Here is a 22,719-nt window from a genome sequence, read left to right as displayed (position 1 = left end):
TCACCAGTTTCAAATTATCAGTGTAGGAAGAATTGCTTTGCATGGTTCTGTGGCCAGTGGCCACTTAACACGAAAATCAACAGAATATATCAATAATTTTTTCATATCAGGTGAGCCTGTCCAGAAACATTAAAACTTTCATATTCATCAGGAGTTATTCATGGGTCCAAGAAAGCAGAAATCTCCATTTCAGAAACATCTAAATGCGTCTTTTCCATTTCTTTAAATTGTATACACCACTCAAGTCAAAAAGATCGAAAAGCACTTGAGACAGTGATCGAATACTAGTCTGTTTCAGAGTCCACTTCCTCTTCAATTATTAGAACAAGTCAACTATGAATTTGTCGTTTCAATATTGGCGTGTGGCTTTGTTTTATTCATTTATCGATCAAATTCTTTTCTCAAGTAGTGTATACAATTATTAGATACAGAAATATAAGTAATTTCCAATCTTCGATTTGATATATAGAAGATAAGAACATAAAAAATAAAAAGTCATCAATAATACGAGATAGAAGCTTTCATAATTGGGGATACATGCTTACATCTCTATTGTTAGAGCAAGAATGGTAGAAAATAAATTAACATCGATCCCACTACTTTAGGGAAATGCAGCATGTGTGGTTAGAAATAATGTGTTAGGAGATCTTGCAACGGAAAATATACCTTTGAGATTAATGACATAGAAATAAAGTCATAACACACAAAAAGACACAACATTCAAGTGGTTCGACATAACCTGCCTACATCCACAGATAAGAAAAATCCACTATAGTTTCATGAACATAATATACAAACACCATAAACCTAGTACATAAAACAAAGCGGAAACATCCTAGTTTCCAATCCAGTACCTAGAGTGGAAACAATCCCAGTTTTTAAGACACTCTCCCCATGGTGTTTAATAACTCTTACATCAAATATCATGTGTTCTCATATTCTCTCATTCTCTCATAAGTTTAAATTGGTTCTCACCCCTATATTTATAGGTAGCATATAAGATATTATATTCCTAATAGGATTCATAATTCTGTTCCTATTTAGAATTGTATTCTTTACTAAAAAATTTTCCTAAAGACATACAATTTACATGGGAACAAATAGAAAAATGAGTCAGTTTTCCATCACAACGATGAACATGATGAAGATAACGCTCCATCACCACGACATCCAGGTTAACCATGTGAAATTTTGCTAGCATCTAGGTCTCATAGTAACCATGCCGAATTTTGCTGCCAAGATTTGAGAACCACTCCACTTACAACTAAAACTTGTTGTAGTCCGTCTCTTATGTGAATCCATCATCTTGAAAGAACTCATCTCCCAGGTCGCAACTTGGAGCTCTGATACCACTTGTTTAGAGATCGCGTAACAGAAAACATACTGTCGAGATTAATGACATAGGAATAAAGTCATATCACACAAATAGACACAATATTTACGTGGTTCGACATAACCCACCTACATCCACAGATGAGAGAAACCTATTATAGTTTCATGAACACAATATACAAGAGTACACAACACCATAAACTCGGTACATAAAACAAAGTGGAAACATCCTAGTTTCTAACCACGCTCAACTCAGTACCTAGAGTGGAAACAATCGCAGTTTCTAAGACACTCTCCCTATGGTGTTTAATAACTGTTACATCTAATACCATGTGTTCTCATAACCTTAAATTGGTTCTCACCCCTATATTTATAGATAATATATGAGATATTATATTCCTAATAGGATTCATATTTCAACTCTTAATAGGACTCTCGTAATTTTATTCTTATATAGAATTGTATTTTTTACTAAAAAATTTTTCTATAAACATATAATTTTACATAGAACAAATGGGAAAACGATCAACAGTATCCTACCATAATGATATCCAACGCTACATTTCAATGTGATGAGTAGGCTGTGCCGACTTTTTACCAGCATCACTTGAAATGCTAATAGATTTTGGATGTGACGGGACCTAACTCCTAAAGTAATAAGGGATTAGAGATCTGACTTTTAAAAAATAATAATAGATTTGAGTGTGAGGGAGCAGTTGACAGTAATACATGAGACAAAAGAATTGCAGTGGCATGTGAATTGTCATTATCTCTCTCTTTGATGATGATCACTTTGTTATGTCGTCACCTTTTAGCAAGAACCAGTTTGCTTCACATAAAATATTCTTCTTGGCCCCCAGTGGGCCGCCTGAATGCCTGATTCCCCCACACTGTGTATTTTGGATACCATATCATAGCAATAATGTTTTCAGAAGTGAAATGAAATGTAGAAGATTCTCCATATACACAACTGCTGAAGTGTGGTTTGTGATGCTTAATGTGTAATTCTGGAAAGAACCCAATAATTAAAATGTGTTAAGGAAGAAAATACATGAATATTCAGGTGGGAGATGATATGAAAATGGAAAGTCTCTGGTGCATGTATCATTAATTATAAGGCCGTGTCTCCAACTTTATCTAATGAGATCTTCCATGACCATATGTATAATCTCTTTATAGACGACGTTATAGACAACGTTTCAAAACTGGGTTGTAACTGTCAAAATGTAGATAATTTTCAGCGTTAATTACCTATTACTGCCCGCACTTATCAATTGGGCAAATATCATCATATTGCCCCAAATGCGTTGACCACGATCGCCGACCAACAGACCAAAATTTGGAGAAAATAGGTCTCCATTGAATCATTGATATAGTCTTGATGCATTCAGGCGTTATGCGTTTAATCTGCAGCAAGCAAATTAACTACCAGAGGCCATGACATATATATTGTTGTGCAAAAAATACGCACTAATGTCAGCACCACTAATTAGAGCTTAACAAACACTCAAAGACAATGTGGTATTAGCTGTCAAAAATTCAAACTGCCTCCAAGAGATATTTTATATCAGTTCTATCCAATTTTAAGATAAGGATTAAGGAATGATCATCATATGTTAAGGAAACTTGCAAAAGCACTCATTAGTTTGAGCTTAAAGGTGTATAAATTGACATCTCTCTTCATAAAAAAGAGGCTGGCTAGACATATGAGAGCTAGACAAACACTTGAGCTTTATTATTTTTTCTTCATAAACAAATTATTTCTCCATTTTTATACGTCTTACAGGCAATATTAGAAAAATAGTCAGAGAATAATGAAATAACAATGGATATAGGATTCGCTTTAAGCATCCGAACCAGTATAAAAACCTCTCTTGTAAATCTTTTATTTATGTTTCATCAAACATATATCATCTCAGCACCATAAACACTTCTCATGAATCATTCACGTGTAATTTCTAAGAATAGATTAGTACTTTGCACGTGTGAGTCATTGGTGTCAAAATCACGTATCAATAGTTTGGCGTTAGAAGGAGGGCATGATTCACATAAGCTCTCCATGTTTTTCCAGCAAGCCTCAAAATCTTCATGTTATCAGATGTGAAAATATGAGTAGGATAAAGTCTGAATTTGGCAAAGCAATAAACACAAAAGTTGTAGCTCTTCGAGTTAACTTTCCGATGGTCCAAGAATCATCAAAATCCAAGGTCTACAGCTCAATTTATCATCAAAATACTAAAGCTTGTTGTAGATCAAAGCTCTCAGATCGCGTGGTCAAATAGCAGATCGGACCATCAAAGCTCTCAGATCGCGTGGTCAAATCACAGATCTCATGTATCAAAGCTCATAGATTGCGTATCCAAATAGCAGATCACATGCATCAAAGCTTTCAGATCGCGTGGCCAGATCGTAGATCACACGCATCAGAGCTCTCATATTGCGTGGCCAGATCGCATGCTCAGATCGCCCAAATTGCGATGCTAGATTGCACGCTCAGATCACCCAAATTGCGTGGCCAGATTGCACGCTCAGATCGCCGAAATTGCGTGGTCAGATCACCAATCGCACGCATCAGGACTCTCAAATCGCATGCCTAAATCGTAGATCACACGCATCAGAGCTCTTAATCGCATGGCCAACTCGTAGATTACACACTCAGATCGCCCAGATTGCGTTGTTAGATCATAGATAGCACACATCAGAGCTCTCAGATCACGTGGTCATATCGCAGATAGCACACATCAGAGCTCTTAGATCCCGTGGCTAGATCGTAGATCGCATGCATCAGAGCTCTCAGATCGCATGGTCAGATAACAAATCGCACGCTCAGATCATCTAAATCGCGCATTCAAGATCGTTGAGATCATGTGTTCATATAATTTAGATTGCGCTTTTGAGCGCCTAGAGCATGCTTCCGAGCACCTAGATTGCGCTTCTGAGCGCCTAGATCGCTGATCTCGAGTTCTCAGATCAAGCTCTGCGCTTTCTAATCGAACTTCACTTATTCTCAGATCAAGTTACACGCTTTCTAATCGAACTTCTTTTGTTCTCAAATCAGGCTTCGCGCTTTCTAATCAAACTCCTTGTGTTCTTATATCAAGCTTCACGCTTTTTGATCGAACTCTTTGTGCTATATGCTTTCTAATCGAACTCCTCGTACTCTTACTTCGCAAAGAGCTGTCAAGTTCTCAGATCAAAGCTCTTTATGCTCTCTAATCGAGCTCCTTATGCTCTCTGATCGAGCTTATAAGCTTACTCATTTGCTTGAGATCGCACGCCTTAAGCTCTTAGGTCGAACCCTTATCAGATCATGATTAGCTCCCAGCTCTCAAATCGCGATCAACTCCTAACTCTCAAATCGCGATCAACTCTTAGCTCTGAATTGCGATCAACCTCAAGTCGTGTTCTCAATTCTCAGATCGCAATCAGTTCTCAGATCACGACCAGTTGCTAACGTCAGAAAAAGCGTGTAGAAAACTCAAAATAATCTTGAAATATGTCAAAACGGTGGATTTTGGACTCGAAAATTGTCCCAACTAGGTTCCCCAGTTGTCATGATGTAGAACTCAAAACAAGCTTTTTGTGGATATCTTACGAGCTCCAAAACTCCTCCCGGATAGAAAGTTATAGTTGTCTTAAGTTGGCCTGTCCATTTAGGGCCTCTAAGCTGTGCGTTTGGGCTTCTGACGTCGGCTCTCTTCAGGAATTCATCTACTTGACATTTTATGTCAGTTATCAGATCGCTCTTAGCTTCGGATCACTCCAAGCGCTTAGATCACAGACTTAGCTCTGAGCACCCGATCACACCAGGTATAGTTTGAGCTCTTCAGTTCGAGTCTACAACCTATAGTGCGACAACCATTCAAATCTAAGACATGAGTTTTTGAAGTGCAATTACATACTAATATCATCACTACCAATTAGAGCTTAACAGGCACTCAAAGACAATGTGGTATTAGCTTTCAAAAACTCAAACCGCCTCCAAGAGATATTTTATATCAATCTTATCCCATTTCAGGATAAGGTTTAAGAAGTGGTCCCCACGTGTCAAGGCAACTTTAAACGCACTCACTGCATTGAGCTTAAAGGTGTATAAATGGACACCTCTCTTTGTGAAAAAGGGGTTGGTTGGACATATGAGAGCCAGACAAACATTTGAGCTTTATTATTTTTTTCTCTATAAACAAAGCATTTACCCATTTTTGTATGCCTTACAAGCAATATCAGAAAAATAGTCAGAGAATAATGAAATAACAATAGATGTAGGATTCGTTTTAAGCATTCGAACCACCAGGGCCGGACCCAAAATGAAACTTGGGGGGGTCAAAGGGTAAAGTAACAATTAAAATAAATATAAATAAAAATAAACACAAATATTTGTATTAATAAAATTCTCATTAACTAATACATTTATAATTGCCCTCGACGAGATTTCATCTTTTGAAAATATTATATAATGACTTCATTATCAATATTATCAAATACATTCTTCTCTATATACACAACTAGATTATCATTCAACCATTAATCACTCATTTTATTTCGCAAACGATTTTTCAAAACATTCATTGCTGAAAATGCTCTCTCTATACTAGCAGTGGCGACCAGTAAAATCAATGTTAATTTATCAACATATAAACTAATAGAAACATTATATCCTTCTTAGTTTCAACCATCACTCTTGCAAGATCTCCAAGTTAGAAAAATCTTCTAGATAAAGTTAATCAAGGTGTATCAATTTTTGCTTATCAAAAGCAACAAAATTTTCATTTGGACATAGCATACCAAAAAAATAAGCAATTCAATGTTTACCTCATTGAAACAATTATTCAACTCTTGAAGCTGCATATGTAGGACATTAAAATACTTCAATACGGTAATGATGCACGTTTGTGATACCTTTAGTCTTCCGTTATGATCGCTCTTGAATAAAAAATTTGTCATCCATATTTGGAATATCAATATCATGTTTGGTACAAAAAAAAAAAAAAACAAATTTTGCTAAGTAAATTCTCTAATCCACTATCCTTCATCAATTGTAAAGTTTGCTTACATGCTTTAACTAAATTCATAGCATTTATAATATCTTGATCTTTTTTTTTTTGTAATGCTTGAGAAAGTTCATTTGTAAAGCTAAGTAAATCTTTTATCATAAATAAACTAAACACAAAATTAAATGATTGTATAAATTTTAATATATAATTAGAGAAAAATAGGAATTGGAGAGATAGAGCAGGGCACATTGGACAAGTGAAAAGGATTGGGGGAAGATATTATTAGAGAAAGTCAAAATTTTTTATTAATTTAATTTACTATAATTTTGTAATTTAGTTTTTTATGGGGCAAAATTGAAAAAAAAAATTAAAAATAAAACCCAAGTGGGGTCACTTGGGGTGGGTTCGCCTTTGCGAACCACTATAAAAACCTTTCTTGTAAATCTTTTATTTATATTTCATCGAACATTTATCATCTCAGCACCATAAACACTTCTCATGAATCATTCATATGTAATTTCTAAGAATAGATTAGCACTTTACACATGCAAGTCGTCGGTGTCAAAATCACGCATTATATATATATATGGATGCCACACCATTATTTTAATCTCCATGCATATATCTATTCATCATTCGTATGGATCTCTCTTTCATATTTTTGGAATGGAATTATTGGGTGGTTCCCCTGGAAATTAAATTCAAATGTTCATGATGTTATAGGGCCCTCGATTATCAACTTTATTGATCGAATAATTTCATATGGCGATGATGCTCGTAACAGTAGCCCCCACGACCAACTTAATGGGAGAAGTTTCTCACATGGTGTGCCTCTGCCAACTCCATTGCCGATGACATGCTTTTCTCTTGTATGTTTCGATTTCGATCCGTTTCTCCTCATTCAGGCTTTCAAACCAGTTCTTTATTATTATTCGTCATCATCATGCTTACTTCAATAATAATTTAAACTGCCATATAGGGAGACATCTTTACATATAATTAAAATGTTAATAATAAACTACGAAGAAGCGTTCATCTCCGACTTGGTATTTTAATCCTTTTGGTTACATTCTTTCAAATGTGAATACACGTAAGTATTATTCTTTTTAGATAGTAGGCAGCCGAAACAGGAACATTCCTTATATGTTATTCATCGTTCTGGAATCAATATATAATAGTAAAAGATAAGCTTCAGCTAAGGATTAGACATTAGAGTATGGTTTTCTTTGTTTCAAGGATCAAACTTTTTGTGTTTCCATGTTATAATAATATTATAGTATCAGTAGTGACAATCATTCTAGATTTCATTTAGATGGTTTAATTGGAGTAAGTGGTGGAAAAAAGATTACAAGAGGACAAAGGAAACAAAGAAGTGTTATCTGGGGAGGTTCTTAACTTCTTCCAAATTCCAATATCTCTAATGAGTTAGATAGGAATCACCATTATTGAAACTTATCATTATCATGGGCTAATTTCAAGGCTTTTCAACCATAAGGTCAAGAATGATGTTCTGTTCTAATTTTTAATTTGATAAAGTTCCCATTTCGGTAAATTCTTCAATGGTATAATGAATAATATGCATGGCTTTTTTTATTGGCAAAGCTGCCGGAGCAAGTTAAATCAAAATGAATGAATGAATTATTAATATTATGATCATCAAGTTCATGAATCTTTGTCATCCATGTTGTCATGATTTTAACTCTGTTGCCATCATTTTACACATGGATGAGGTAAACATATTGCACGATCAGCATAATTGAAAGTCAATTTCATAATAAAAAACAAAGAATTATTGAGCATATTTAATTAATCTCTTGCAATAACAAAAAGAGATGGGAGTAAGCATGTCATATGAACCAAATCAAGAATCCACTATATTAACCCCAAGAGGTTAGCTTAGCAGTCAAAGAGGTTTATTATCCATTCCTTGATTTTCTCAGTCAAAACCTTGTGGTCGCCTACCAATAAAATTGTGACTTATTACCTTTGTGTTTGTAGAGTGTTTAATAAACCCTAAAGATTAGTTAAAGTGCATGCAAGTTAGCTCGGATACCCCGATTACCAAAAAAAAAAAAAATCCACTATATTTCTACACTAACAACGATGCTACATATAACTCATTTTAATATTGTCAAAGTGCACATAAGCATTTGTCACTGAACATTGATATTTCCGTATATATGTTTACTGCCTACTAATTGATGAAATTAATTTTCAAAATTAAGTTAAAACACATGAAAGTATATGTATATGGAGCTTAATGCCCTTGCCTTGTGCGTACCCATTAGATCTGATTTATTAAGGCTAACTGGTGGCTCTCAACGACTCTGAAAATTCACAAATTTGTGTTGATATAGACACTCTAACCATGGGAACCTTTTCAATAATATTTTAATTCTTAATTATATGATCAAAGGATTTACTTGACCATTTCAAAAGTTTTATATATAAATTAAGAAAAAGTAGAAGCATTTTTAGAATAGCTTATTTGCATGTATGAAGTTAGATAATAGCACTTGGACAAATGAGATGTTTACAATGGTCGAATTTAATTTAGAAAAGGAGTATTATCACTTACCTCCTCTGAGGTTTCCATAAATTGTCAGTTGCATCCCTGTGGGCTGTGGTATAAGAAACTTTATGGGACCTCCCTTCACATTTGAATAAATTGTTACTTACCTCCCTCATCTCCATTTTTCTAAATGTCAACTGTTAAGTCAAGGGGCAAAGTTGTAACTATAGATTTTTAACACAAAATAGAATTACAAAATAATTTAAAAAATCTGAAAAGATTTTAAAAAACTGAACAATTGAAATTAAAAATCTGAAAATTTTATAAAATAATTGTTGTGTGTGATTTTTCTTTCAAGCTCAAAGATCAACAAGGTTATAGCCCGATTCAAAATCAGCTCGACTCAACCGATTATCTGACCCAGCAAAAGCTTGTCAAGATGTAGCTAGACCCCAGCATAAGCTAGTCGCGACCAATCTCGATAGTTGCTCAACCAGCTCACAGATAACCTCAGATCCAGGAGAAATCAGATTGACAATAATCTTGGCGCAATCTTAGTGCTCAACCGCGAGAATATCGGAGTTGCATTTCAATCCTAATTGTAATCCTTTTATTTTCGCTCTTTCTTTTGTACAAAATCTGTACATAAACCCTTCCAATTTTGAGAAAGAAGTTAGCAAATTATTTTAAGATTAGTATTGTAAGCTCTCATAGCAAATACAAAAAGAATGGATGTAGGCTTAAGAGTATAACTCATCGAACCACTTTAAAAACTCTTTATGTCATTTACTTTGCTGCTTTTGATTCATTATATTGCTAGTTATCAGTAATCACGCACACATCAATTTTGATTCCGTTAAGATCAATTGGATCGCTCTGGTTAGTGCAAAATCTTGTATCAACAATAATTAATATGAAAAATTGAAATAAAAAATTCTGAAATTTTGAAATAAAAATTCTGAAAAATAGAAATAATTTTTTTGAACAATTGAAATAAAAATAATAATAAAAAAAAAACTGAACAATTAAAAAAAAGATATGAAAGTTTCTGAAAATTTGAAATTAAAAATCTTAAATTTTTCTCTAAAAAATTAGTATGAAAAATTGAAATAAAAAATCTGAAAAATTGTTGTTTTTTTTTAATAATTTTCAATATTGTATGTAATTTGTTTTTATATTTTATTTAACAATATCTGGAGATATTTGGTTTTTTAAACAAAAACTTTTAAAAAACTTAATTTGTCAAGGTCAAATATGTAACAGAACATATTTGACCTGAGGGTGGGTAACGATATTACTCCTTAGAAAAATAACTATAAATATCTTATAGTTAATTATACCTATCTATAGAATGGAAGTCAAAAAGTATTCGGTTCGTCATCAGAGGCACTACACACATGAAACATATTACACCTCGGTTGACTGCACACATGATTTTCTCCACACGAAATGTGTCTCATGTTTTATTTATTTATTTTTTTTTTTTTCCGTTGATGGGAGATATCGGATCAGCTTACATGTAACTCAACTAATATATTGAGACTTTAAAATTGATAATCGAAAAAATCCTCTTAGTGGTCACCTCTATTAATAACTTAGGTGAATCAAACTCAAGACCTCTTAAATAATACACTTAAAAATCCTTATTAACCGTTGAATCACTTAATGGCGGTTAATTTTTTTCTTTATTTCTTTCGATTTACTCTCTTTTGATGACTAGGATGAATTGATTAAGTGTTAATTAATTACTTGGAAGTTTGCGAACTACAGCATGATAACACCAGATGTCTAAATTCTAATTGTGTAATCTCATATGAGGAATATATTCAAATTTTAAGTATTTGGTTATATAAAGATGAAATAATATTCAATACAACATGCCGATTATATCAATTAAAATCGTTAAACCTGGTAGTTAAAAAGGTAACCTTCCCCAGTGAAAATAAGGTATCTCTATAGAGTCAGAAAGATGTTATCTTACCACAAATTGAAAATCTTTTTGCTTTGTTTATCAAATTCTTTAGGTTCGTAAGGTATTCAATATACTTCAATGATTAGTTAAGATACACGTAAACTGGTCCAAACACTCCGTTTACCAATATATATATAGTTAATCAATCATTCAGGATTCCTAAACACCACAAAGTGTTTGTTTGGTACAAATCCTGAGTAATTAAGTAGTAATTAAAGAACAATTTGATTAAAAGTTAATCAAGTAGCAAACAGCTAGTTTTCGCACTTTTAAATTCTAATGTGAAGTTGGCACCATATGCCTATCCAACTCCCAAAAGTTGCTAATTACAAATTCAGCATATCTTCCCAAAATCCCCCCCAACTCAATCAATGAACTACCACGCATTTCCAGCCAATAAGAACAAGCCAAGTTTACTAAACGCCACTAATCATAGGTAGATTAATTCCTCTTCGAAATCTTACTGTTACAGTTAAAAGGTGGATAGCCAGAGGTCAAAGAAGCTGACTACAATACACGTTTTCACTATTCACACATTTGTGTCAATGGGTCCCTTCAGAATTTTTTGATTGGATTTTCTTCCACTCACTCTCATTCTCCCCATGTCACCTAATGCTATAAATAGCCAAGTTCGCTTACCTTATTGTCACCAAATACCCAACTCTGAAACGCCATTAATACATGCTGATACCTCCAAATTCTGTCTCTTATCTCCTTCACTATCAAGATAAATACGTCACCAGCTCCAAACTTAGCTACTTTCTTGCAGCATTGCTCCTAGACAACCGACACTTTTCTCTATATATCACTAGAGCGAGCTTATAGTATATAATTTTTGTCTTTATATTATAAGTAGTGATATTTTCTGGAGTTCAAAGTATGGGTAACGCAGATTATGAATGCCCACATCGTGTTGCAATTCCTCCGTCGAAACCATTTTTGAAGTCACTAAAGTCCGGTCTCAAAGAGACTTTTTTCCCTGATGACCCTTTTAGGCAATTCAAAAACCAACCGGCGTCTAGGAAGTTTCTATTAGGATTACAGTACTTTGTGCCGATTCTTGAATGGGCACCTCGCTACACTTTTGAGTTCTTCAAATCTGATCTTATTTCTGGAGTTACTATTGCCAGCCTTGCTGTTCCTCAAGGGATAAGTTATGCAAGCTTGGCCAACTTACCACCAATTATCGGATTATGTAAGTTTCGTTAATTGTTCCTCTTATCTTTAAATAAAGATAGTATATTTAATCTGTTATATGACGAATAATATTATGTGCTCTGGAAATGCAGATTCGAGCTTTGTTCCACCATTGGTATATGCCATGATGGGCAGCTCCAGAGATTTGGCAGTGGGTACGGTGGCGGTTGCATCACTTTTAATAGCTTCTATGTTAGGGAGGGAAGTTAGTCCTACTGAGAACCCTAAGCTTTATGTTCAACTAGCTCTCACTGCTACTTTCTTCGCCGGAGTTTTCCAAGCCGCCCTGGGCTTTTTAAGGTCAGTTTCTTCAACATGTATATTATCTTTTCCTTTCTGAAAGTCCAACTAAATTTAAATTGCATGAATTTTGTCCTGTATAATGTATAATACGTTAACTTCTTTGGTTTTTTTTTTTTTTGGGGGGGGGTGGGTGATGAATAATTACAGGCTTGGTTTCATAGTGGACTTTCTATCACATGCAACAATAGTGGGCTTCATGGCTGGAGCCGCCACAGTTGTCTGTCTTCAGCAACTCAAAGGAATCCTTGGACTGGTTCGCTTCACTCATGCCACTGATCTTGTATCAGTTATGCGCTCCGTTTTTAGCCAAACACACCAGGTTAATTAGCTTGATTAACTTTGTGTTAATTATTAACCAGCTGATCAATCAAAATGCATGTTCTTCTCCTTTTTTAAAGAATTTAATGTAATGTTTGGTGGTTTGGTTGCAGTGGAGATGGGAGAGTGGCGTCTTGGGGTGTTGTTTCCTTTTCTTCCTTCTCCTCACAAGATATTTCGTAAGTGGATCCCATGCATGCTAATTAATTTAAAAAAAAAAAAAAAACCTTTTTCCATTTCATAATTTTAATTCAAGTTTAATTATCCTATATTTAGGACGAAAAGTTAAAGAAGAAAGAAGAAAGAAATATCATTGTTTGTGCGTTGAAATTTCATGTCATTTAACCACTCTTAGCTTCTTGCTGTCGAAGTTGATCATGAAATATCAACACCATTACCAATAAAATTTCATCACAAAACTTGTGAAATGGGTTTCTTTAAATTAAAGCTTATTGTCTCGTCTCGTGCAATCAATCTAATATTGACCCTGCAATCTCAAGGTCTGTACTGTTGACAATAAGATTCTAAAAAAAGAAAAAAAAAATACATTAGCTTTGACAATATGCTCACCTGCCTCCGCTAATGGTATATATGTAGGATTGTTCTTGTTTCCTTCGACTTTATTTACCAGAAAGCGTATTGTTAATGGAAATAGGACCTAATTTGATTAATTAATTAATACGAGCAGAATATTATATAAGAAATTTATAAATAATTGATGTTTAATTAAGATGTGTTTGATTACATGCAGAGCAAGAAAAAGCCAGCGTTCTTCTGGATAAATGCAATGGCACCTCTGACGTCTGTTATTCTAGGAAGCGTCCTTGTCTACTTCACTAATGCTGAGAAACATGGAGTCCAAGTGGTGACGCTCAGACTCAGACTCAGACTTACGCAAACGCAATACATTTAAATAATCTGATGAAACTTTTCTTTCAATTATCCTAGAATGAGAATTTTGAAAAAGTATTTTCTTATTGAAAACGGTACTTATGCAGATTGGACACTTGAAAAGGGGATTGAATCCACCATCAGTCTCGGAGTTGGCTCTAGGTTTTGGGTCACCGTATCTGACCACAGCTATTAAAACTGGAGTAATAACTGGTGTGATTGCTCTTGCTGTAAGTTATCTACTCAAGCTTCAATTATCATATGCTCCCCACTCTCTCTATTACACGTCAACATGTTTTGGCCTTGACCCCATTTCTTATTTTTGCCACCTACTCTTGTTTCTTGTTCACACGCTTTCTTTTCTTAATAAGTCAATCTACTTAACTTATATACATATAGATGATTTAGTCAATATAAGATTACCAGTAAGAAATCTCAGATTATGAGAATCAAAAACATCCAGAACTTACTTGCTTAGACAGAGATCAAATAACAACCCAAAAGAAAAATTCCTTACTTAATCGATGAATAAGATACAAAATAATTATTTAAAAAGTTGCCTAATTTTGGACTAATGATTGTTATAGTATATGAAAAGATTGAATTATTGTTTACTAAATGAGTTGGTCTGATATTTATAGGAAGGAATAGCAGTTGGGAGAAGTTTTGCCATGTTCAAGAACTATCACATAGATGGGAACAAAGAGATGATTGCCATTGGGATGATGAATATTGCTGGCTCTTGCACTTCTTGCTACTTAACAACAGGTATTGAATTTCAGCAGCGTTTAGAGTCCAACTTACATTTGGACCAAATTTAAATCTTATTTCAAATTCAATTATACGATCCGTTGCTCAGTCTAATACTAAACTTTTGACTGTGATCATGCAGGGCCATTTTCGAGGACAGCAGTGAATTTCAATGCAGGGTGCAAGAGTGCAGTGTCGAATATAGTAATGGCCACAGCTGTGATGTTGACATTGCTATTCCTAACGCCTTTGTTCCATTACACTCCTCTTGTTGTGCTTTCATCTATAATTATTTCTGCAATGCTTGGCCTAATTGACTATGAAGCTGCCCTTCACCTTTGGAAACTCGACAAATTTGACTTCATTGTATGCATGAGTGCATATGCCGGTGTGGTCTTTGGCAGTGTTGAGATTGGCTTAGTCGTTGCAGTAAGTTTATATTAACTTTGCCTAGCTAGCATTTATAATTTCGTCCGAGTCTTAAGCTTATTTATTTGATATGGTTTATTTTTCTGTGCAGGTTGCAATATCTTTACTGAGAGTGTTGCTCTCTGTAGCAAGGCCTAGAACATTTGTTTTAGGCAACATTCCCAACTCTGTAATCTATAGAAGTATCGATCAATACCCAGTTGCCAACAATGTTCCTGGAATGCTTATCCTTCAGATTGATTCATCAATCTATTTTGCCAATGCAAGCTACTTAAGAGAAAGGTACTTAAACAATAAATATGAGACCAATCCATTTCATTAATTCCAATGACTCCTGATCAAGACTAAATTAACAAGCATTCTAATTTCATTCTCAGGATTTCGAGATGGATTTATGAGGAGGAAGACAGAGTAAAGGTTTCAGGAGAAACCAGCTTACACTACGTCATAATAGATATGAGCAGTAAGTAATTATTTACAACAAATGCAAGAAAAAGAGAAAGGAATTAAAAAATATATTTTATTCTTCTCTGATTCTAAAAACATTTTAAATTACAGATGTTGGAAGCATTGATACAAGTGGAATCAGCATGCTTGAAGAAGTCAAGAAGACTATTGATAGAAGAGGTCTCAAGGTATACTTATAATCTCAGAATTATTTTCACTGGTCTAATTGATTAATATGCCTGTCAGTAATCTAATGCGTTGTTATGTTTCAGCTGGTGTTGGCGAACCCACGAAGCGAAGTGATCAAGAAGCTAGACAAGTCCAAGTTCGTTGAAAACATTGGACAGGAATGGATGTATTTGACAGTAGGAGAGGCTGTTGCCACATGCAATTTCATGCTACACACATGCAAATCATCATCAAACCCTGGACCTGAATATAACTCACAAGATAATATTGTCTAATTTACGGATCATGTAAACCTCTGAGAAGCACCATTCCTAATCTTATTCATCAAAGAGCAAGAATGAGATTGTTTTCAAGGCGCTTATAAGTCTTAAAACTTATGTAATACTATACACGCAATAAGATACTAGTTATTACTGCTGCTTTCATGAGAAATTGACTTATTCCCAATCCAGGTTGGATTGAATAGACACTCGTTTCAACTGTGAATTTTTTCAAAGAGGTTGGTTCTTGACTTCTTGTCAATCAACATTAAGACAAACATGATACAACTAAAAGGTTGAAGTTGCGACTTCCAAGCTAAACTTTGGTCTAACAAAAGATGAATTCTCAACAAATTCAGCGTTCCTACTCCCACTAATTTGAAAATTCGTCAACTCAGGAAAAATTAAGCTTCATATATGTTGTTCAATATTTAATATAACGACTTTCACCAACCAAATGGAGAAAAAAGAAGTGATCAAATGGGTTATATGAAGAATAAAGACACTATAATAGAGTATATCATAGTATAATTATGGATATACTCTATACTAACAGGCATGACCCAATATATAGGTTTTACCATGAGAAGGAGTGTCCCACACCGATTAGACATGCTCAAGCCTACTGATTTATAAGAGGGTGTAATCTTCCCATTCAACAAGGTCTTGTTGGGTGAGGAGTCAGACCCACCTCAAATTCTATCAAAAATCAATAGTGAAAATAGTTACTTGTCAATTAAGTTTCAACTTTCAACCACCACGGATGGTAACATTCACCAAGTTCAACAAAGTTGTTGAGGAACTTCACCAGGATGACGAACAAAAACTCAGGTCGACCCATATGAACAGTTTCTGGATGTTGCAAATAAAACCCAAGGTAGGAACGATGACTACAATAAACAAAATTTTCGTTTACAGCACCTCAAACTTCATCTTCTTTAATCTTCGCTCATGTCAGTTAAAGCCTTAAAGATAACAATCAACTCAGCGCATGACTTGTATTCATCAAGAGTGAAAAAACTTAATAAGACAAGTTTGAAATTGTTGACTTGTTCCAGTTTTGCTGAGAAAAATACAACGAACTGGTAAGGAAAACAATGTGAAAACAGAGTCTGACTTCAACCAACCCGTAAGGGTCAAATGGCATCAAACAGGATCCAGAAAGGGCTGAGACTTGTTTTGAATTATAGACGATGTAGGACCTCATTGCCTGACCCAGGTACAGGGTGGCCCGGGTGCTGATTGGGTAAGGTCTGCCGTCTGCAGTGAAGAGGAGGTGCAGGCTATGGCTGAAGGGTCCCCCTCGTTGCCACACTTAGAAGTTACATCTCCAACCGTAAGAATTTACCCTGGCTTGGCTCATCCCCACATCGTCCCTAGAGCCCTTCAATTTGAATCAGTTTGCTACTGATTTCATATTACAAGTTTTATGACTTATCTACTAATGACAAAAACCCATAAGTTTGATTCCCAAGATCAGAGCAATAATACAATACTCATACAAGAATGGAAATCATGGAATCCGGTCATCGATCATATATTGCAAAAAACAGATAACACAAATGGAGGTCCAAAACAAAATGCCCAATCTTGAGCATTCTCTGCATAAAATTTCAAAACAGTATTGTCGAGTATTAATGTATATGCCAACAAGTAACCAAGCACTGCACACAAATATGAGCAATACAGACCAAGAGTTACAAACACTTTCATCAATTTAAAAAGGGACCAAGCTCCCTTGCTACAAAAAATAAAAATAAAAATACAGGAATCAACTTTACAGTAAAGTATGTTGGCAAAAAGCAATTACTCAACAAGCCCAGCAAAATCTCCAGAGTTCAGAAGTGAGTGCAGGAATGGTATGCTAAGAGACCACTTTTCATCAAAATTAACACATCCACTTGAGGCCTTGCATACCAACACAAGTCAAAAGCAGGCACCCCGATGTTTACCACCATGTTTCACGATATATGCTACTCTCCTAGTTAAGTCTGTGCCAACCTTTTTCCTTTGTTAAGTACCAAACTAATACAAATGGCTATTACGAACCGGAAAGCTTCTCTTTGAATATACGTGGAAGCACTTCATGGGCACTGATGTCCAAAACCTCCGGGTCCCTGAAAAAGGATCCGCCAATTTAGGTTTCATTAATTTCAATTGAAAATAATTTACCACAAAAAAGAGCTATAATTGCTATGATGAGACCACTATTCTAATAACACGGTTTTGTTTGATATAATATTCAAGTACTATGAAGGTGAATAGAACAAGCAGAAGCTGAAATACTAGGATTTTTAACATATATATACAAGGAGCCAATCTCCAACACTACTGAAATTGAAATCTAATCGTAGTAGGATTTTATTTCGGTTTCATTCAGTAGAAAATAAATTGCCACAAAAAAGGAGCTATAATTGTTATCATAAGACAACTATTCAAATAACACGGTTTTGTTTGGTATACTATTTAAGTACTATAAAGGTGAATGGAATCAGCAGAAGTTGACATACTAGGATTTTTTAACATATATACATAAGGAGTCAATCTCCATCACTACTGAAAATGAAATCTAATAGTAGCTTTCTACCACTATAATGTAAATTTTCCCTTCTATCAATGAGCCAAAGGGGTCATCACTTAGTTTGGGACCAACAGGAAAAAGGAACCTTCACAAGATGGGTCAAACTTTAAAATTTCAAGAAGATATAATAAAAGCAATAAACACTCAACAGGCCAGCCAATCCATCCAGTCTAATCCAATCACGTGGAAATTACAGAAGTGAAAGAAGTTTCTCAATTGTCTCCTGTAATAAAATATTATCAATGTAAGCAAAGTCATAATATATGATTGCATAAGGCAGGTTGGCAGGTAATGTACTACTTTTGAGATATTCACCTTCAGATTAACTGCAGCTAGCCAGAATACTTGAATTTAAAGTTAAATTTATTTAAAAAAAAAAAAAGAACTCATAGCGAAAAGGATTATGTGCATATGAAGGAGCAAGAAACAGACCTGCACAATACTTGCCCCTTTTCATTGGAACTAGGTATAAACCATAGTTTTCGCACGAGGGGTGACTCAAATTGAACAAAGAAACCATCATGTTGCCCATGTTTCCACTTTCTTGATCCTTGACCTTTCCAAACCTGCAAAGAAATTACATCAATGACGATACCTTGTCCTAGAATGACCTTCTATTTCTCAACTGGAAAGTGTATATAATCACATATTAAAAAATACAAGTTGGTTTTGGAGAATTCGAACACCAGCTAGAACAATTCAAAGTTGAAGTATCCAACCAGCAGACTTGGTTCCATTTAAAATTAACCAACTAATTAGATATATACATACCTGCGGTCATCTAGATATAATTCTTTAACAAAGTTTATATAAGCAAATTTAAGTTTTTCCTATGCTTTAGAAAATATTTGAGTATTTATACAAATTGGTAGTGGATTGCACCACACAATTTAAGGCTTGCATTCCAACCCTGATTATAAACGGATTAGTTCAAGCAAAATTAACAGACTGTTGGCACATGAGTGAGGATGGTAATCAGGGTAGTAGCTCCCACATTAATTGGCAGGAACTATAACAAACACTGCATATAAACAACTGAAATCAACACTTTGGCACACTAAGGAAGCATTTATATGCCTACAAATTAAAGCTCATGTTTCCTGAGACACATTCACATTGACAAGTATCCACATCTTGATTATCAATAGGTTGCATTGTCAGTGTGATGTATAAAGAATGTAAATCCTCTTCTGGTCAAGAAGACTCTTAGCACATCAAAAACTAATAAGATAAGATATGTCACCTGAGGGTAAGATATATTTTTTCCTTTTCAATAAGCAATTCTGAAATGTTTTTATTTTTTTTTCAATCATGCTATTACCTAAATGATATGTCGTTCGGTATTTGAGAACATCTATAATATCATTTAGCATGGCAACTAACGTGAATATGCAACATAAAGAAACTAACAAAGCTGATTAATCACAATTCCATAATAAAGCAAAATAAATTCTAACCGTAGAATGCTCAAACTTTCAAACAAGTAAATATAAAATAAATCCTCTTCTGGTCAAGAAGACTCTTAGCAGATCAAAAACTAATAAGAAGATAAGATATGTAACCTGAGGGTAAGATATAATGCTTTTTGGTGCCACTAGGCAAGCTGCGCTAGAGAAAGAATCCTCAGCATACTGCCTTAGAAATGAAAAACAACTGCTGTGTGTATGCGGTGACTCAAACGCCTGGTACAGCAGAAAAGGAATCAAGAAAAGTAGAAAATTATATATATATATATATATATATATTTGTTTCCAATCAATATTTCAAAAGAAAATACTAAATTGTACAAACTGAAATTGATGGACCAAAGAGTGCCATGTATACGTTTAAATTATATGCTCAATAACAAGCTAATAGTTCAGAAAAATTAATTAATGCATTTAAACACAACTACAATCAGAAAGAGCGAGAGAGGTTATGAAGCCACATAAAGTAATAAGGTCATATAAAAAATCAGAAAGGAGAAAGCTATCAGGAGAAACAAACGCACGCAGATAAGTTGGTACCTTATCAATATTGACAGCTGGAGCATACTTCTCAGTGTCTGTCTTTTCTTTATCAAGAAGGAAATAGACTCTAGCATCCACTTTAGACGTTTCATGCCAAGACTTCACAGCTGTCTCCATTGTCTCAACAAGAAAAGAAAAGGCGTCCTTCCAACATTCTTCAGATCCATACTTCTCAGACTGCAAAGAGGAAGACCAACTTAATCCTCCTTACTGGGAAATGCTCAAAACAATTCTCTGAGGGTAAACTGCATTATACAGTTCAGAGAATCAGCAGACTTTCTGCTTGTGAGAAGGAAATATGGCAAAATAGACGTCCAGAAATTAGTCTGATGAATTACTCTCAGGAAATATGTCTTACACAGACAGAGGAGGCTATATATATATAGATATGTGCATGAATGTGTGTGTGCAGACTAAGATGGGATGTAAATAAAATATATCACAACTATGACTCTTGGCTGTAGAAGCAACACCCACCATTTCTGATTTCAAGGCATCCAAATGCTTCGCCATATCAACATTTGATCTCATATTCTCAACTTCTTGGGCTCGTTGTTTGTCTTTTGCCAACTGGGAAATCCTCTTGATCTTTCTTAATACTTCTGCACTCTGTCGATTGTATTGCAAAGCTGTCTGGAAGGCACTTAAAGCCTACAACATGTGAAAAGAAAAGACATTAGCAACAGGAAACAAAAACTAGTGTCTTGAGCAGAAGGCTGTCAAATAAATCAAAGGAGGAAGGAGCAAATTTTAAAACATACATCATCGTATCGTTCCATGGCCTCCAATATGCATCCTTTTCTGAAATAACCCTGAAGGTGCATCAAAATAATACTTGTTATGAAAGAGCTTAGAAGAACCAAGTACAATGAATACAAATCAAGAAACAAACACCTTTTCCCACTGGGGGTTCAATGTGATAGTCATCTCTGCATCAGCAAGTGCTTTGCTAAGCTTAACCAGTTGTAGAAATGCTGCAGCACGGTTGCTGACCAACAATAAAACATCATAATGGAGGAGATGCATTAATTCAACAATAAGACATCCTGCACTATGTGGCTGAAGTGAAACTACTGAAGAACTTAATAAATGAAAAGCATATAACAGTTGATTCTAAGTTGACAAACCAAAGCAGTGCAAGCATCAAGTATAAATTTAAATAACACATGTAACAACCCATGAAGGGGGAATTGCTCAAATTAACATTGTACTAAGATATTTAGATATAATTGTTAACTCAAACTCAACCATATAATTAAATGAATCATGCCAAAAATCTAGATATGAACAAAATATATCTATTAAACAATTAAAAAACGAAGACTTGAATAGTTTGTTAAACAATTAAGTCATTTTTAGTCAACATATAATTGATCCAATTTTAACGCACACAAATAGTTAAGTCATTCCACCACTAATTTTCTGGCGGATTTGATTCATGTCTCAATTTATAAAAAAATTCTCTAAAACAAAAAAAGTGCACTTCGTATATAAAATATATACTATTTTCCTTTTCAATAAGCAATTCTGAAATTATAATTTTTTCATCATGCTATTACCTAAATGATATGTCGTTCGGTATTTGAGAACATCTATAATATCATTTAGCATGGCAACTAAGGTCAATATGCAACATGAAGAAACTAACGAAGCTGATTAATCACAATTCCATAATAAAGCAAAATAAATTCTAACCTTAGAACGCTCAAACTTTCAAATAAGTAAATATAGGCAGCTCATATTCGCATCGATGCTACCAGGAAAAATCATGTTGCAGTGTTTGATTCAATAATTACAAGGCAAAGCCACACACACTGTGGTACTCATAAATACGGATTATTTTGTCCTTCAAGACAGTTTAATTTTGCGTGTTTTAATGAAATGTCAAATTCTATTAGGGTTTAGGAATAAAATGTTGGCCTTACATACATATTTTATACAGTCTATTTCACATTCATTTCTGAAAAACCATAGAAAAGAGCTTGAAGGAGAAATGCAAGAGGGAACTGCAAAAAACAAAAAAAAAAAAAAAAAAACCTGTAAAGAGTGGGATTAGAAGGGTCTTGTTTGATGGCCTGAGTGTAAAGAGCAGCTGCTTTGAGGTAGTTGCCTGCTTTGAAGAACTCGTTACCTTTATCTTTCAATGACATCTCCTCTGCTTCAGCCATAGTGTACCTGTTTCGTTGCTAGGGTTTATGGGAGATCTTTGAACTTTGGACCGTTCGCAGGGACGGAGGCTGCCTTTGATCTACTTCCAAGTTTTGAGAGTGATAAAGTGATGAATTTTTTTTAAATAATTTCCAAACTTTACTTAAATATTTAATTAGTTTAATTAATATTAAAGTAAAATAATAATCAACAAGGGGCTGTTTGTATCGGCGTGTACAAGATAATACGGTAATCTTCGTTTATTTTGCAAGATTTCAGTGTTTGATTTACAAGTAATAAAATATTAAGACAATTTTTTAGTGTAAATAATGTTTGTTATTGGTAATATAGGGAGTAATCTTATTATCTTGTTAGGGGATGTTATTA

At 34.5% G+C, this 22,719-nt stretch overlaps 2 protein-coding genes across 2 annotated transcripts; one reads left to right on the top strand and one right to left on the bottom strand.

Moving 5' to 3' along the window:
• The first annotated feature begins 11,473 nt into the window (after positions 1-11,473).
• LOC116109791 (sulfate transporter 3.1-like) lies at positions 11,474-15,775 on the top strand. The gene is made up of 12 exons (XM_031396016.1): positions 11,474-12,005; positions 12,100-12,307; positions 12,458-12,629; positions 12,742-12,807; positions 13,380-13,493; positions 13,627-13,749; positions 14,161-14,287; positions 14,412-14,698; positions 14,790-14,980; positions 15,076-15,161; positions 15,257-15,333; positions 15,418-15,775. The coding sequence occupies exons 1-12, from the start codon at positions 11,690-11,692 to the stop codon at positions 15,607-15,609; spliced, it is 1,959 nt and encodes a 652-aa protein (XP_031251876.1). The 5' UTR covers positions 11,474-11,689; the 3' UTR covers positions 15,610-15,775.
• Positions 15,776-17,352: 1,577 nt separating this feature from the next.
• LOC116109818 (serine/threonine-protein phosphatase 5-like) lies at positions 17,353-22,454 on the bottom strand. The gene is made up of 8 exons (XM_031396052.1): positions 22,222-22,454; positions 21,079-21,172; positions 20,946-20,996; positions 20,662-20,835; positions 20,182-20,361; positions 19,738-19,857; positions 18,608-18,741; positions 17,353-17,711 (listed from the first exon to the last, which is right to left on the bottom strand). Exons 1-8 carry the CDS (start codon positions 22,350-22,352, stop codon positions 17,636-17,638), a joined length of 960 nt encoding a protein of 319 aa, XP_031251912.1. The 5' UTR covers positions 22,353-22,454; the 3' UTR covers positions 17,353-17,635.
• Positions 22,455-22,719: the final 265 nt, after the last annotated feature.

Source organism: Pistacia vera, unplaced genomic scaffold (assembly GCF_008641045.1).
Source record: "Pistacia vera cultivar Batoury unplaced genomic scaffold, PisVer_v2 Contig59, whole genome shotgun sequence".
Classification (NCBI taxonomy): Eukaryota; Viridiplantae; Streptophyta; class Magnoliopsida; order Sapindales; family Anacardiaceae; genus Pistacia; species Pistacia vera.
This window is presented reverse-complemented; position numbering and strand designations above follow the sequence as displayed.